The sequence below is a fragment of the Salmo trutta genome, unplaced genomic scaffold (assembly GCF_901001165.1).
Source record: "Salmo trutta unplaced genomic scaffold, fSalTru1.1, whole genome shotgun sequence".
In the NCBI taxonomy this organism is placed as follows: Eukaryota; Metazoa; Chordata; class Actinopteri; order Salmoniformes; family Salmonidae; genus Salmo; species Salmo trutta.
This window is the reverse complement of record NW_021822768.1, coordinates 87744-105634: the sequence shown is the minus strand read 5'-3', so window position 1 is coordinate 105634 and position 17891 is coordinate 87744. Positions and strand designations below refer to the sequence as shown.

Genomic DNA, 17891 nt, shown 5'->3' with positions numbered 1-17891 from the left:
CCTTTTTATCCACTGTATTGAAGAAGTGAGAAAGAGGTAAAGTGTATGGTGTTCCTTTCACCTCTATACTGGCATCCAGTTTAAACCAGGACCAGCTCCAGCTACACTTGATCTCTGAATCCACTTGTTTAACAAGAAACGCCTCATTTTCACCTAATTATCTTATTCTGAAAATTACCCACATACTGTAGAGGGAAAACACGTGTTCACAGATAGTAGTTAGTTTGTTAACGAGTTAACATTTCACACAGATTGTCAGGGTCCAATAAGCAACTAAGCGTTAGGTTACTAACGTTAGCTCATCTGATGTTGTAACGTTAGCTAGCTAGCTATCTGACTTTGTTAGCCAGCTAATTTTCAAACAATAAACTCAATTATTTGATCAGTTAATAAGTTGGCTAATGTTGCTAAACATTTCTCTGGCTAGCTAACAGAGAAATTCGATCCAGCTACTATAGCAATATACTTAATAACAACGCTAACAATACTTGTTCCTTCACACTTTCTACCTCACCTCAAACTTTCCAAATGCCAGTAGTTTTTCGGTTACAGCAGTACTCTCCTCACCCCGGTCTCCGTGGTAAATGCCAGTAGTTTTTCGGTTACAGCAGTACTCTCCTCACCCCGGTCTCCATGGTAAATGCCAGTAGTTTTTCGGTTACAGCAGTACTCTCCTCACCCCGGTCTCCATGGTAAATGCCAGTAGTTTTTCGGTTACAGCAGTACTCTCCTCACCCCGGTCTCCATGGTAAATGCCAGTAGTTTTTCGGTTACAGCAGTACTCTCCTCACCCCGGTCTCCGTGGTAAATGCCAGTTGTTTTTCGGTTATAGGTACTCTCCTCACCCCGGTCTCCGTGGTCAGGCATCGCACCTACCTCTCCGTTAACTTTCAGGGCGACGTGCTGCTGTAAATTAACGGCCCAACTGCCTTTCCATTCTCCCGCTCTTTCCGGAGCGCGCGCTGATGCTGTAGCTAGCACATTAGTTGTCTCTTCTCTCTTCAGTCTCGTGCTGCGTTCTGTTGTTATGGGAACGATTGGCTGAGCCTTGGATACAGACAGTATTGTGCTGCGTTCTGTTGTTATGGGAACGATTGGATGAGCCTTGGATACAGACAGTATTGTGCTGCTGTTCTGTTGTTATGGGAACGATTGGATGAGCCTTGGATACAGACAGTATTGTGCTGAGTTCTGTTGTTATGGGAACGATTGGCTGAGCCTTGGATACAGACAGTATTATGCTGCGTTCTGTTGTTATGGGAACGATTGGCTGAGCCTTGGATACAGACAGTATTGTGCTGCGTTCTGTTGTTATGGGAACGATTGGCTGAGCCTTGGATACAGACAGTATTGTGCTGCGTTCTGTTGTTATGGGAACGATAGGATGAGCCTTGGATACAGACAGTATTGTGCTGCTGTTCTGTTGTTATGGGAACGATTGGATGAGCCTTGGATACAGACAGTCTTGTGCTGAGTTCTGTTGTTATGGGAACGAGTGGCTGAGCCTTGGATACAGACAGTATTATGCTGCGTTCTGTTGTTATGGGAACGATTGGCTGAGCCTTGGATACAGACAGTATTGTGCTGCTGTTCTGTTGTTATGGGAACGATTGGCTGAGCCTTGGATACAGACAGTATTGTGCTGCGTTGTGTTGTTATGGGAACGATTGGCTGAGCCTTGGATACAGACAGTATTGTGCTGCGTTGTGTTGTTATGGGAACGATTGGCTGAGCCTTGGATACAGACAGTATTTTGCTGCCCCCCCCACACACAAACTTTTCTCATCGGATCTACACGATTCACGTAGGCCACCTATTTTGGATTTAAAACGGTGAATTTAGCTGAAAGGTGACTAGTTTGCATCCCTGCAGTGGGTGGGCTTGGCTGCCAGGTGATTGGCTGCACACCTGCACAGTCATGTGAAATCCATAGATTAGGGCCTAATGAATTTATTTAAAATGACTGATAAACGGTAACTCAGTCAAATCTTTGAAATTGTTAACATGTTGCGTTTATAGTTTTGTTCAGTATAAGAACAAATACACTGTCTTACATGTGAAATATGAACTGCAGGGTGGAAACTGCACAAACATTTAAAATATTGGTTATGTAGTATATAGTGTTGTGTTTTCAACCGGTTTACCAGGAATAGAAGCTAGTCTATAGATCTATCATCTGTGCACCCGCCCCCCATGTTGTATTGTTTTAGAGGGACAAAGTATTGATCTGTTGTGGTGAAGAACAGAATCACTGTACTTGACCCTCTCTCACCCTAGACCTAGACTCCAGATCCCAGGTCCAGACCCCAGGTCCAGATCCCAGGTCCAGATCCCAGGTCCAGACCCAGATCCCAGGTCCAGATCCCATGTCCAGATCCCAGGTCCAGATCCCAGGTCCATATCCCAGGTCCAGACCCCAGGTCCAGACCCCAGGTCCAGACCCCATGTCCAGACCCAGACCCCAGGTCCAGATCCCAGACCCCAGGTCCAGACCCAGACCCCAGGTCCATCTGGCTGCTGCTCCTACTGCCCACCACAGAAGGGAGGAAATCCCCATTCTGGACATACTAACATACTGGACATAGACAGCACATTAGGGGCTATGTAGTCTATTCCATACTATGCATTCTATTTGTATGCTTGTTGTGACTGACTGTATCATCAGATTTTTATTTGATCAATGTAATAACATTCTCAAGGATGCTACACAGATAGACTAGAGAGGATGCTACAGATAGAATAGAGAGGATGTTACAGATAGACTAGAGAGGATATTACAGATAGACTAGAGAGGATGTTACAGATAGACTAGAGAGAATGTTATAGATAGACTAGAGAGGATGTTACAGTTAATACACTGTCTCCTAATTTCCAAACTGGAGGCACTGGGGTTAAGCAGTATCCCTCTAAGCTGGGTAAAGTCCTATTTATCAGGAAGGGAGTAAGTAGTAGAGGTTAATGGTTCACTGTCTCAGGCAAAACCAATGAGTTGTGGCGTTCCGCAGGGGAGCGTGCTTGGGCCTCTGCTGTTTTTATTGTATATTAATGATATGAAAGATGCTTGTTCTTGCCGTGTTTTTCTTTATGCGGATGACTCTACACTTCTGGTGTCTCACAAAAGTAAAACTATGTTGGAGAGCATACTTAGCACAGAGCTTACTAACATTAGCAAATGGCTTGGAGATAATAAGCTATCTCTGCACTTTGGGAAAACTGAAGCAATTATTTTTGGATCCAGACCTAAATTATGTATGTCGTCTGAAATCAGAGTGGAGATAGGGGGTGAGGTGCTGACTACTAAAACCTCTGTTAGCTACTTGGGATGTATCCTTGATGGAAGCTTGGGAGGTGTGAGCACGGCCAATAAGGTTCTAGGGAAGGTTAATGCCAGGACTAAGTTTTTGGCTAGAAAGTCCAAGCTGCTTGATAAGGACTCCATGAAAGTGCTAGCTACTGCCCTCATTCAATGCCATTTTGACTATGCTAGTACTTCCTGGTTTGGGGGCTTATCTAAACTTATGAAGGGGAAGCTCCAGATAGGCCAGAATAAGCTGATCAGGGTAGTACTGAAGGTGAGTCCACGTACTCACATAGGCAGGAGCTGCTTTCAGGAACTAAACTGGCTGCCTGTTGATGCTAGGGTGTCTCAGATTAGACAGGGTTTGGTTTACAGGAGTATTTATGGTCCTGCGCCCAGATATCTAAGTGATTACTTTCCTCGTGTTTGGGATGCACACAATCACAGCACCAGATCAGGTGTTGCTGATGTGTGCTTATACAGGTTCAGGAGTAATGCTGGGAAAGGTACTTTCTTGTATACTGGAGCCTCAGAGTGGAATGAGTTGCCTCTGCCCATAAAAACAACGTCCTCTCTGGACAGCTTTAAAAATAAAGTAAAAATATGTTTGATGTCCTCTGTGCCCATATGAATAACCCCTATGATGTAACTGGAATGTTTTTGTTTTTGTTTTATTATTTCAATGTCATACTGTGTTCCATCTTGTCTGGCCATGTTGTCTCAAGAGGACCACAATGGAAATAAGTCCCAGACTTTATTGTGTGTTATCCTCCATGATTTTATTCATGTGCATGTATGGCTTTTAACTTTTATGTGTGCTTGTTTTTTTTAAATGGTCGAATTAATAAACTAAACTAAACAGATAGACTAGAGAGGGGATGTTACAGATAGACTAGAGAGGATGTTACAGATAGACTAGAGAGGATGTTACACAGACAGACTAGAGAGGATGCTACAGATAGACTAGAGAGGATGTTACAGACAGACTAGAGAGGATGTTACAGACAGACTAGAGAGGATGTTACAGATAGACTAGAGAGGATGTTACAGATAGACTAGAGAGGATGTTACAGATAGACTAGGGAGGATGTTACAGATAGACTAGAGAGGATGTTACAGATAGACTAGAGAGGATGTTACAGATAGACTAGAGAGGATGTTACAGATAGACTAGAGAGGGGATGTTACAGATAGACTAGGGAGGATGTTACAGATAGACTAGAGAGGATGTTATACAGATAGACTAGAGAGGATATTACAGATAGACTAGAGAGTATGTTATACAGATAGACTAGAGAGTATGTTATACAGATAGACTAGAGAGGATGTTACAGATAGACTAGGGAGGATGTTACAGATAGACTAGAGAGGATGTTACAGATAGACTAGAGAGGATGTTATACAGATAGACTAGAGAGGGTGTTACAGATAGACTAGGGAGGATGTTACAGATAGACTAGAGAGGATGTTATACAGATAGACTAGAGAGGATGTTACAGATAGACTAGAGAGGATGTTACAGATAGACTAGAGAGGATGTTACAGATAGAGGATGTTACAGATAGACTAGAGAGGATGTTACAGATAGACTAGAGAGGATGTTACAGATAGAGGATGTTACAGATAGACTAGAGAGGATGCTACACAGATAGACTAGAGAGGATGTCACAGATAGACTAGAGAGGATGTTACAGATAGAGGATGTTACAGATAGACTAGAGAGGATGTTACAGATAGAGGATGTTACAGATAGACTAGAGAGGATGTTACAGATAGACTAGGGAGGATGTTACAGATAGACTAGAGAGGATGTTACAGATAGACTAGATAGAGGATGTTACAGATAGACTAGAGAGGATGTTATACAGATAGACTAGAGAGGATGTTACAGATAGACTAGAGAGGATGTTACAGATAGACTAGAGAGGATGTTACAGATAGAGGATGTTACAGATAGACTAGAGAGGATGTTACAGATAGACTAGAGAGGATGTTACAGATAGAGGATGTTACAGATAGACTAGAGAGGATGCTACACAGATAGACTAGAGAGGATGTCACAGATAGACTAGAGAGGATGTTACAGATAGAGGATGTTACAGATAGACTAGAGAGGATGTTACAGATAGAGGATGTTACAGATAGACTAGAGAGGATGTTACAGATAGACTAGGGAGGATGTTACAGATAGACTAGAGAGGATGTTACAGATAGACTAGATAGAGGATGTTACAGATAGACTAGAGAGGATGTTACAGATAGACTAGAGAGGATGTTACAGATAGACTAGAGAGGATGTTACAGATAGAGGATGTTACAGATAGACTAGAGAGGATGTTACAGATAGAGGACGTTACAGATAGACTAGAGAGGATGTTGCAGATAGACTAGAGAGGATGTTACAGATAGACTAGAGCATGTTTCTCTCTCCTCTCTCCCCGTCTCTCTTTCTCTTCCCTCCCTCCCCCTCTCTCTACCTCTCTCTCTCTCTCCCCCTCTCCCCCTCTCTCTACCTCTCTCTGAGGAGTTGGTTAGACATACACAATGTCCATATGGAACTTCACCATACTGTTCTTTCAGCTGGGCGGACGTAATTCAAATCCTCAGACAAGATACTTCCCATGACCTCTGTGCTGATTGACTGTCTGTGTGTTTGGGACCGGCTGGAAGCGGCTGTGGTACAGTTGGCTATTCCCAGAGTGGCTATCAGGCAGCTATTTATGGGAGATCGACACGGACTGTCTATGGATTTATAAGATGCAATGCATGATGATGAATGGACATTTATGGGGATGTTTTTACCTCAGAAAAAGGTGGTAGTTGACCAATATTTTAAGTTATTAAACACAATATATAAATTAAAACACAAGGTGTGACATCTGTGTTACTGTTTTATCAGCTCCATCATCAGTAACCACCAGTTGTCATATCAAGTATTACTGTCAGGTGATATTATCTCCATCAGTATTACTGTCAGGTTATATTATCTCCATCATCAGTATTACTGTCAGGTTATATTATCTCCATCATCAGTATTACTGTCAGGTTATATTATCTCCATCAGTATTACTGTCAGGTTATATTATCTCCATCAGTATTACTGTCAGGTTATATTATCTCCATCATCAGTATTACTGTCAGGTTATATTATCTCCATCAGTATTACTGTCAGGTTATATTATCTCCATCATCAGTATTACTGTCAGGTTATATTATCTCCATCAGTATTACTGTCAGGTTATATTATCTCCATCATCAGTATTACTGTCAGGTTATATTATCTCCATTAGTATTACTGTCAGGTTATATTATCTCCATCAGTATTACTGTCAGGTTATATTATCTCCATCATCAGTATTACTGTCCTGTTATATTATCTCCATCATCAGTATTACTGTCCTGTTATATTCTCTCCATTAGTATTACTGTCAGGTTATATTATCTCCATCATCAGTATTACTGTCAGGTTATATTATCTCCATCAGTATTACTGTCAGGTTATATTATCTCCATCATCAGTATTACTGTCCTGTTATATTCTCTCCATTAGTATTACTGTCAGGTTATATTATCTCCATCATCAGTATTACTGTCCTGTTATATTATCTCCATCAGTATTACTGTCCTGTTATATTATCTCCATCATCAGTATTACTGTCCTGTTATATTATCTCCATCATCAGTATTACTGTCCTGTTATATTCTCTCATCATCGGTAACTACCAGTTGCTCCCAATTCTCCAGACCAGTACCCTCCTCCCGTCCTCCCCAAACACACACACACCTCCTTTTTAAGTCTTTCTTCAGCAGCTGGTAGTGAGTGGTCTTTCCTTTGTTTACAGTGCTTACTGCTAACCTAACCATGGGATCGGACTGAACATACTTGGGTCCGCATTTATGAACTGTAAGCAATTTTAAACACTTTTTTTTAAAACTGGATAGCTAGCTAGTTACATAGCCACGGTAAACTTCTCTATATGGATTGAAGTTTTTCCATTTATGGCTAACAAATGCATTGGCCAGGTGGTGGATTGAGGATATTGAACAGAGAAAAACAAAACGTTTAAGTTAACGTTATAGCTATTATATTTAGTTAGTTAATTAGCTATACGCATGATATATTACTAGATGTAAACAGTAAGCAACATAGATTAGCAGAATTAGCCATCTGGCTAGCGAATAAACTAGGCTGAACCGGTAGCTAACCATGACAACGGCAGCGATACCGTTACACTTTAGCCAGCTGTTCTAATCGCCTTGGAAAACAATGTATAGCTTTCTTTCCTCTGTATCGTCTGCAAACACATTCCGGAGAATGCCACGGTCTTGTGTAGTCTTTAACTATAATTGTGTGTGAAAGATATAACCTTTTGGGTGAATGTCATTTTCATGTTATTAACATTGGATTTGAATTCGGCCACCTGTAGCATACTATACTTTTGTTGCTAGCCGATTCTCAATCAAACTTTAATCATTCTAGCTAGTTTTTTTTTTTTGTACTTCGGCGAACAGTTCTGACTATGATTGACAGTCATGTAAACCAATGACAGGACAGTAAAGTTTTGTGTACACTATCGTTGCCATGGTTACTCGTTGACATTACAAGATTCTGGAAAACGGAGGCGGGTCAGTAGTTAAGCACGGGTGGATGCACTTTCTAGGTGTATGGATTTTTGACCAGCAATTTACGGACAATAATTACAAAGTTTGTAAACTATCTTTATATTCATTATAAACACAAAGACTGAAGCCTAAATGACGAAAGTGCAGTGCTAGTAATACAATTAACAACTTGTAATTTTTCGTTATCATCTTAGTTTGTTAGATACGCTTGCTATAGCTACCTAGCTAGCTACTGTAGCCAGCTAACGTTAAAACTAAGTTAGCTCTCTGTTCTCGTCCTCTCATGCAAACAAGCTGCTTGCTCGTTCTCTCTTTGACTAAGTTTAGCTCAGTTGTAGGTTTATCAGCAGTTAGTAAACATAGGTAGTTAGCTAGAGGGTGAGGAGAGGAGGCTCTCTTGTTGCCACGCAACTGTATGACCTCCTGTCTTCAACACCTGTGGAAAGGTGAGTCGTGTGTAACCGCCCTCGGTTTTGAAATCATCCTTCCCATTGGACAATGCAAAGCGTCTTCTAACCCCACCCCACGGGCCGGTGTGGTTTTATGTCAGTGGTTGAGGTGCTTCCGTTCACCAAGGGGTGTTGTACAACGCAGTATTCCTTCCATGGCGTTTAAAATTACTTTGGTGTTTATTTATCTCATAGTTCTTTCCTTTATATGACTTTTTGAAGAAGTGTGCACTTGGGGACCTTCTCTTCTTTCCTGCATGGCTATTACATTTTACATTTTAGTCATTTAGCAGACGCTCTTATCCAGAGCGACTTACAGTGAATGCATACATTTCATACATTTTTTGTTTGTTGTACTGGCCCCCATGGGAATCGAACCCACAACCCTGGCATTGCACACACCATGCTGGTGTTGTAAACACCATGCTCTACCCACTGAGCCACAGGGAAGTGCTTCTCAAACGTCTCGTTGAGTACCCCCAACCGTTCAACTTATTTGATGTATTCCAGTGCTATTCTACTGGAAAACTAAGCACCAAGACCTTCATCGGTAAAAATAAACTGGAACACATCCAATAAATGTGGAACAGCTGGGGGTACTGACTCAGATGTGTTCCTTTCAGGCATGTGACTTGATTGTTGTTATTTTGTCTCCTGTCCTCTGTGTGTTGTATTGGCTACCATCACTCACAATGAGCCCTTGGTGCTGTTTGTCCCTCCTGTCTCTCCGTAGGTGACCACTGCCTGACCTGTGACAAGTCACATCATCCTCAGAGAGTGGCACCAGCATGGCAGGGCTGGCGTTGGAGTGGAGGGGCTGACGTCATGCTCTCACCGTCCTGACAAATCCCTCAGTACTAGAACGAGAGAGGGAGGAAAAGCCTTAGAGGGAGACAGACAGCCCTTGACAGTGGAACGAGAGAGAGAGAGAGAGGATAGAGAAGAAGGGAAAAAGAAGGGAGGAGAGGAGAGCAATTAAACCTCATCAAAAGAAACAACAGTTCTCTCTCACAATAAATCTCATTGACTTACCATGCCAGTAAAGCTCATTGAATAGAATTGAGACCACAAAAGTCACATCAGTCTTTTCAACCTCTCTCCTCTTTCCTGGTTGTTGTTCTAGGCCCAAATTACAATATGTTCTCAGTCAACTTATCTGGTAACATAAGGGTTGGATAAATAACATCAGCCAACTTACCTGGTAACATAAGGGTTAGATAAATAACATCAGTCAACTTACCTGGTAACATAAGGGTTGGATAAATAACATCAGTCAACTTACCTGGTAACATAAGGGTTGGATAAATAACATCAGTCAACTTACCTGGTAACATAAGGGTTGGATAAATAACATCAGTCAACTTACCTGGTAACATAAGGGTTAGATAAATAACATCAGTCAACTTACCTGGTAACATAAGGGTTGGATAAATAACGTCAGTCAACTTACCTGGTAACATAAGGGTTGGATAAATAACATTGAATAACAGAACAAGAGTCAAAACAATGTTCAGACAGACGGACACCTCGTCCAAGAGACGTCATGGGGGTCTCACAACCTTACCCTCGCCTCCTCACCCCCACCAGGGTGGGCGTATCCGGGGGGTGGAGGTGGCCCGGGGGAGGGCAGGGTATGGGTTCACCCTCTCTGGCCAGGGCCCCTGTGTCCTCAACTGCATTCTAAAAGGAAGTCCGGCGGACTACGTGGGTCTCCGCTCCGGTGACCACATCCTGTCCGTGAACGACATAAACGTCTCCAAGGCTTCGCACGAGGACGTCGTCAAGCTGATTGGACGATGCACGGGGGTTCTGCACCTGGTCGTCGCCGAGGGAGACCGGGGAGGCCGTCGTCACGGACACGGTGGTACCAACCGCAACCGTCGCCACGGAAACAATTCAGGAAGTCCAGCCGGAGGAGCGGCAGCCGCCGCGGACTCGTGCTCCAGCGACGAGGAGTTGTGTGGTTTCCATAACAGCAGCAGCGGAGGCGGAAACAACAAAAACGTGAAGCCCGGTTCTCGTGGTAACAGTGCCAGCGGTGGTGGTGGTGGAGGTGGAGGAGGGGGTGGTGGTTGGTTCAAGCCCAAGCTGGACTCTAAGACCCTTGGTATTAACAGGGCAGAGAGGGTGGTGGCGGAGATGCAGTCTGGAGAAATATTTAACATGATCTTTGACAACTCTTCACACTCCTCCAGCAGCTCAGAGAAAGGTAGCAATCGACCTGTTTTAATATAGCATGGTTTTTTAATGTACTGTATCACATCACATTTTGGGCTCGTTTCCCGGACACAGTTTAATGGAGATTCTCAATTGAAAATGCTGTTTAGTCCAGGACTAACTAGGCTTAATCTGTGTCTGGTAAACTGGCCCTTTATGTGTGTTTCTGCATAATGTACCACCATGCTCAAATAAACTAACCCTAAACCTTACCTTGACCCTAAACCTAATCCTAAAGACAGGGTCATCGCTCCTCCTCCTCCTCTCCGTGCCTCCTCTTCCTCGTCTGCGTCGACCAAGCCTGCGAGGCCCCTGTCAGAGCCAGAGTTCCCCCCGTACCATAAGGGCCGGGGCCGGTCCCACAGCAACCCCAACCTGCTCTCTGAGGAGGAGATGGACAGGGTTCTAATGTCCGACGACTCAGTGTTCCTGGACGGGTTCCATCTGCAGGAGGCAGAGCTCCAGGTGAGTACTAACATGCCAGGTGGGTGGGTGGGTGGGTTGGTGGTTGTGTGGGTGGGATTTGTCCCAAAAGGCACTATGTTCCCTGTATAGTGCATTACTGTTGACCAGAGCCCTACACAACTAAATTATCAGCTAGGTTTAATACCCACACAGCTACATTATCAGCTAGGTTTGATACCCACACAGCTACATTATCAGCTAGGTATGATAACCACACAGCTACATTATCAGCTAGGTTTGATACCCACACAGCTACATTATCAGCTAGGTTTGATAACCACACAGCTACACTATCAGCTAGGTTTGATACCCACACAGCTACATTATCAGCTAGGTTTGATACCCACACAACTACATTATCAGCTAGGTATGATACCCACACAACTACATTATCAGCTAGGTATGATACCCACACAGCTCCACTATCAGCTAGGTTTGATACCCACACAACTACATTATCAGCTAGGTATGATACCCACACAGCTACATTATCAGCTAGGTTTGATACCCACACAGCTACATTATCAGCTAGGTTTGATAACCACACAACTACATTATCAGCTAGGTTTGATACCCACACAGCTACATTATCAGCTAGGTTTGATACCCACACAGCTACATTATCAGCTAGGTTTGATACCCACACAGCTACATTATCAGCTAGGTTTGATACCCACACAACTAAATTATCAGCTAGGTTTAATACCCACACAGCTACATTATCAGCTAGGTATGATACCCACACAACTACATTATCAGCTAGGTATGATACCCACACAGCTACATTATCAGCTAGGTTTGATACCCGCACAACTACATTATCAGCTAGGTATGATACCCACACAGCTACATTATCAGCTAGGTTTGATACCCACACAGCTACATTATCAGCTAGGTATGATACCCACACAGCTACACTATCAGCTAGGTTTGATACCCACACAGCTACACTATCAGCTAGGTTTGATACCCACACAGCTACATTATCAGCTAGGTTTGATAACCACACGACTACATTATCAGCTAGGTTTAATACCCACACAGCTACATTATCAGCTAGGTTTGATAACCACACAACTACATTATCAGCTAGGTTTGATACCCACACAGCTACATTATCAGCTAGGTTTGATACCCACACAGCTACACTATCAGCTAGGTTTGATACCCACACAGCTACATTATCAGCTAGGTTTGATAACCACACAACTACATTATCAGCTAGGTTTGATACCCACACAGCTACATTATCAACTAGGTATGATACCCACACAGCTACATTATCAGCTAGGTTTGATACCCACACAGCTACATTATCAGCTAGGTTTGATAACCACACAACTACATTATCAGCTAGGTTTGATACCCACACAGCTACATTATCAGCTAGGTTTGATACCCACACAGCTACATTATCAGCTAGGTTTGATACCCACACAGCTACATTATCAGCTAGGTTTGATACCCACACAACTAAATTATCAGCTAGGTTTAATACCCACACAGCTACACTATCAGCTAGGTTTGATACCCACACAACTAAATTATCAGCTAGGTTTAATACCCACACAGCTACACTATCAGCTAGGTTTGATACCCACACAGCTACATTATCAGCTAGGTTTGATACCCACACAGCTACATTATCAGCTAGGTATAATACCCACACAGCTACATTATCAGCTAGGTTTGATACCCACACAACTAAATTATCAGCTAGGTTTAATACCCACACAGCTACACTATCAGCTAGGTTTGATACCCACACAACTACATTATCAGCTAGGTTTGATACCCACACAGCTACATTATCAGCTAGGTTTGATACCCACACAGCTACATTATCAGCTAGGTATGATACCCACACAACTACATTATCAGCTAGGTATGATACCCACACAGCTACATTATCAGCTAGGTTTGATACCCGCACAACTACATTATCAGCTAGGTTTGATACCCACACAGCTACATTATCAGCTAGGTTTGATAACCACAAAACTACATTATCAGCTAGGTTTGATACCCACACAACTACATTATCAGCTAGGTATGATACCCACACAGCTACATTATCAGCTAGGTTTGATACCCACACAACTACATTATCAGCTAGGTATGATACCACACAACTACATTATCAGCTAGGTATGATACCCACACAGCTCCACTATCAGCTAGGTTTGATACCCGCACAACTACATTATCAGCTAGGTATGATACCCACACAGCTACATTATCAGCTAGGTTTGATACCCACACAGCTACATTATCAGCTAGGTATGATACCCACACAGCTACACTATCAGCTAGGTTTGATACCCACACAGCTACATTATCAGCTAGGTTTGATAACCACACGACTACATTATCAGCTAGGTTTAATACCCACACAGCTACATTATCAGCTAGGTTTGATAACCACACAACTACATTATCAGCTAGGTTTGATACCCACACAGCTACATTATCAGCTAGGTTTGATACCCACACAGCTACACTATCAGCTAGGTTTGATACCCACACAGCTACATTATCAGCTAGGTTTGATAACCACACAACTACATTATCAGCTAGGTTTGATACCCACACAGCTACATTATCAGCTAGGTTTGATACCCACACAGCTACATTATCAGCTAGGTATGATACCCACACAGCTACACTATCAGCTAGGTTTGATACCCACACAGCTACATTATCAGCTAGGTTTGATAACCACACGACTACATTATCAGCTAGGTTTAATACCCACACAGCTACATTATCAGCTAGGTTTGATAACCACACAACTACATTATCAGCTAGGTTTGATACCCACACAGCTACATTATCAGCTAGGTTTGATACCCACACAGCTACACTATCAGCTAGGTTTGATACCCACACAGCTACATTATCAGCTAGGTTTGATAACCACACAACTACATTATCAGCTAGGTTTGATACCCACACAGCTACATTATCAGCTAGGTATGATACCCACACAGCTACATTATCAGCTAGGTTTGATACCCACACAGCTACATTATCAGCTAGGTTTGATAACCACACAACTACATTATCAGCTAGGTTTGATACCCACACAGCTACATTATCAGCTAGGTTTGATACCCACACAGCTACATTATCAGCTAGGTTTGATACCCACACAGCTACATTATCAGCTAGGTTTGATACCCACACAACTAAATTATCAGCTAGGTTTAATACCCACACAGCTACACTATCAGCTAGGTTTGATACCCACACAACTAAATTATCAGCTAGGTTTAATACCCACACAGCTACACTATCAGCTAGGTTTGATACCCACACAGCTACATTATCAGCTAGGTTTGATACCCACACAGCTACATTATCAGCTAGGTATAATACCCACACAGCTACATTATCAGCTAGGTTTGATACCCACACAACTAAATTATCAGCTAGGTTTAATACCCACACAGCTACACTATCAGCTAGGTTTGATACCCACACAACTACATTATCAGCTAGGTTTGATACCCACACAGCTACATTATCAGCTAGGTTTGATACCCACACAGCTACATTATCAGCTAGGTATGATACCCACACAACTAGATTATCAGCTAGGTATGATACCCACACAGCTACATTATCAGCTAGGTTTGATACCCGCACAACTACATTATCAGCTAGGTTTGATACCCACACAGCTACATTATCAGCTAGGTTTGATACCCACACAGCTACACTATCAGCTAGGTTTGATACCCACACAGCTACATTATCAGCTAGGTTTGATAACCACACAACTACATTATCAGCTAGGTTTGATACCCACACAGCTACATTATCAGCTAGGTTTGATACCCACACAGCTACATTATCAGCTAGGTATGATACCCACACAGCTACACTATCAGCTAGGTTTGATACCCACACAGCTACATTATCAGCTAGGTTTGATAACCACACGACTACATTATCAGCTAGGTTTAATACCCACACAGCTACATTATCAGCTAGGTTTGATAACCACACAACTACATTATCAGCTAGGTTTGATACCCACACAGCTACATTATCAGCTAGGTTTGATACCCACACAGCTACACTATCAGCTAGGTTTGATACCCACACAGCTACATTATCAGCTAGGTTTGATAACCACACAACTACATTATCAGCTAGGTTTGATACCCACACAGCTACATTATCAGCTAGGTATGATACCCACACAGCTACATTATCAGCTAGGTTTGATACCCACACAGCTACATTATCAGCTAGGTTTGATAACCACACAACTACATTATCAGCTAGGTTTGATACCCACACAGCTACATTATCAGCTAGGTTTGATACCCCCACAGCTACATTATCAGCTAGGTTTGATACCCACACAGCTACATTATCAGCTAGGTTTGATACCCACACAACTAAATTATCAGCTAGGTTTAATACCCACACAGCTACACTATCAGCTAGGTTTGATACCCACACAACTAAATTATCAGCTAGGTTTAATACCCACACAGCTACACTATCAGCTAGGTTTGATACCCACACAGCTACATTATCAGCTAGGTTTGATACCCACACAGCTACATTATCAGCTAGGTATAATACCCACACAGCTACATTATCAGCTAGGTTTGATACCCACACAACTAAATTATCAGCTAGGTTTAATACCCACACAGCTACACTATCAGCTAGGTTTGATACCCACACAACTACATTATCAGCTAGGTTTGATACCCACACAGCTACATTATCAGCTAGGTTTGATACCCACACAGCTACATTATCAGCTAGGTATGATACCCACACAACTAGATTATCAGCTAGGTATGATACCCACACAGCTACATTATCAGCTAGGTTTGATACCCGCACAACTACATTATCAGCTAGGTTTGATACCCACACAGCTACATTATCAGCTAGGTTTGATAACCACAAAACTACATTATCAGTTAGGTTTGATACCCACACAACTACATTATCAGCTAGGTATGATACCCACACAGCTACATTATCAGCTAGGTTTGATACCCACACAACTACATTATCAGCTAGGTATGATACCACACAACTACATTATCAGCTAGGTATGATACCCACACAGCTCCACTATCAGCTAGGTTTGATACCCGCACAACTACATTATCAGCTAGGTATGATACCCACACAGCTACATTATCAGCTAGGTTTGATACCCACACAGCTACATTATCAGCTAGGTATGATACCCACACAGCTACACTATCAGCTAGGTTTGATACCCACACAACTACATTATCAGCTAGGTTTGATAACCACACGACTACATTATCAGCTAGGTTTAATACCCACACAGCTACATTATCAGCTAGGTTTGATAACCACACAACTACATTATCAGCTAGGTTTGATACCCACACAGCTACATTATCAGCTAGGTTTGATACCCACACAGCTACACTATCAGCTAGGTTTGATACCCACACAGCTACATTATCAGCTAGGTTTGATAACCACACAACTACATTATCAGCTAGGTTTGATACCCACACAGCTACATTATCAGCTAGGTTTGATACCCACACAGCTACATTATCAGCTAGGTTTGATACCCACACAGCTACATTATCAGCTAGGTTTGATACCCACACAGCTACATTATCAGCTAGGTTTGATACCCACACAGCTACATTATCAGCTAGGTTTGATACCCACACAACTAAATTATCAGCTAGGTTTAATACCCACACAGCTACACTATCAGCTAGGTTTGATACCCACACAACTAAATTATCAGCTAGGTTTAATACCCACACAGCTACACTATCAGCTAGGTTTGATACCCACACAGCTACATTATCAGCTAGGTTTGATACCCACACAGCTACATTATCAGCTAGGTTTGATACCCACACAGCTACATTATCAGCTAGGTATAATACCCACACAGCTACATTATCAGCTAGGTTTGATACCCACACAGCTACATTATCAGCTAGGTATAATACCCACACAGCTACATTATCAGCTAGGTTTGATACCCACACAACTAAATTATCAGCTAGGTTTAATACCCACACAGCTACACTATCAGCTAGGTTTGATACCCACACAACTACATTATCAGCTAGGTTTGATACCCACACAGCTACATTATCAGCTAGGTTTGATACCCACACAGCTACATTATCAGCTAGGTATGATACCCACACAACTACATTATCAGCTAGGTATGATACCCACACAGCTACATTATCAGCTAGGTTTGATACCCGCACAACTACATTATCAGCTAGGTTTGATACCCACACAACTACATTATCAGCTAGGTTTGGTACCCACACAACTACATTATCAGCTAGGTTTGATACCGACACAACTACATTATCAGCTAGGTATGATACCTACGCAGCTACATTATCAGCTAGGTTTTACATCAGTGAATGTTGTAGTAATGTTTTTACAATATATTTTGTCTCTCCACCTTCCAGGTGGAGGTGGAAGGGGAGGACTTCTGCCTGGAGCCCAGTGAGGGTATCCTGAACGTGGGTATGATGGTAGGGTACCTGGGCTCCATAGAGCTGGCCTCTACAGGAGCTAGTCTGGAGAGTGACAGTCTGCAGGCCATCAGAGGAAGCATGAGACGACTCAGGGCTGAACAGAAGATACACTCCCTGGTTCTCATGAAGGTACGGGTCGCTTTGGATTGATTGAATGGTTGGTTGGTGGGTTAGTTGATTGGTGGGTTGGTTGGTTTATTGAATGGTTGGTTTGTTAGTTGATTGATTGATTGGTTGGTTGATTGGTGGGTTGGTTGGTTAGTTGATTGAATGGTTGGTTGGTTGGTTGGTTTGGGTTGGTTC

The 17891-nt window shown here is 42.6% G+C and overlaps 1 protein-coding gene across 1 annotated transcript in view; it reads left to right on the top strand.

Moving 5' to 3' along the window:
* Positions 1-7825: 7825 nt before the first annotated feature.
* Positions 7826-17891, top strand: part of LOC115184255 (regulator of G-protein signaling 12) — a gene marked incomplete at its 3' end in the record, with an annotated part of 40449 nt that continues 30383 nt past the window's right edge. The window contains exons 1-6 of the mRNA XM_029745291.1: positions 7826-8003; positions 9104-10216; positions 10295-10345; positions 10433-10575; positions 10855-11052; positions 17520-17717. Of these exons, the coding sequence (XP_029601151.1) occupies positions 9877-10216; positions 10295-10345; positions 10433-10575; positions 10855-11052; positions 17520-17717 (930 nt within the window). The remainder of the gene's footprint in view (positions 8004-9103; positions 10217-10294; positions 10346-10432; positions 10576-10854; positions 11053-17519; positions 17718-17891) is intronic.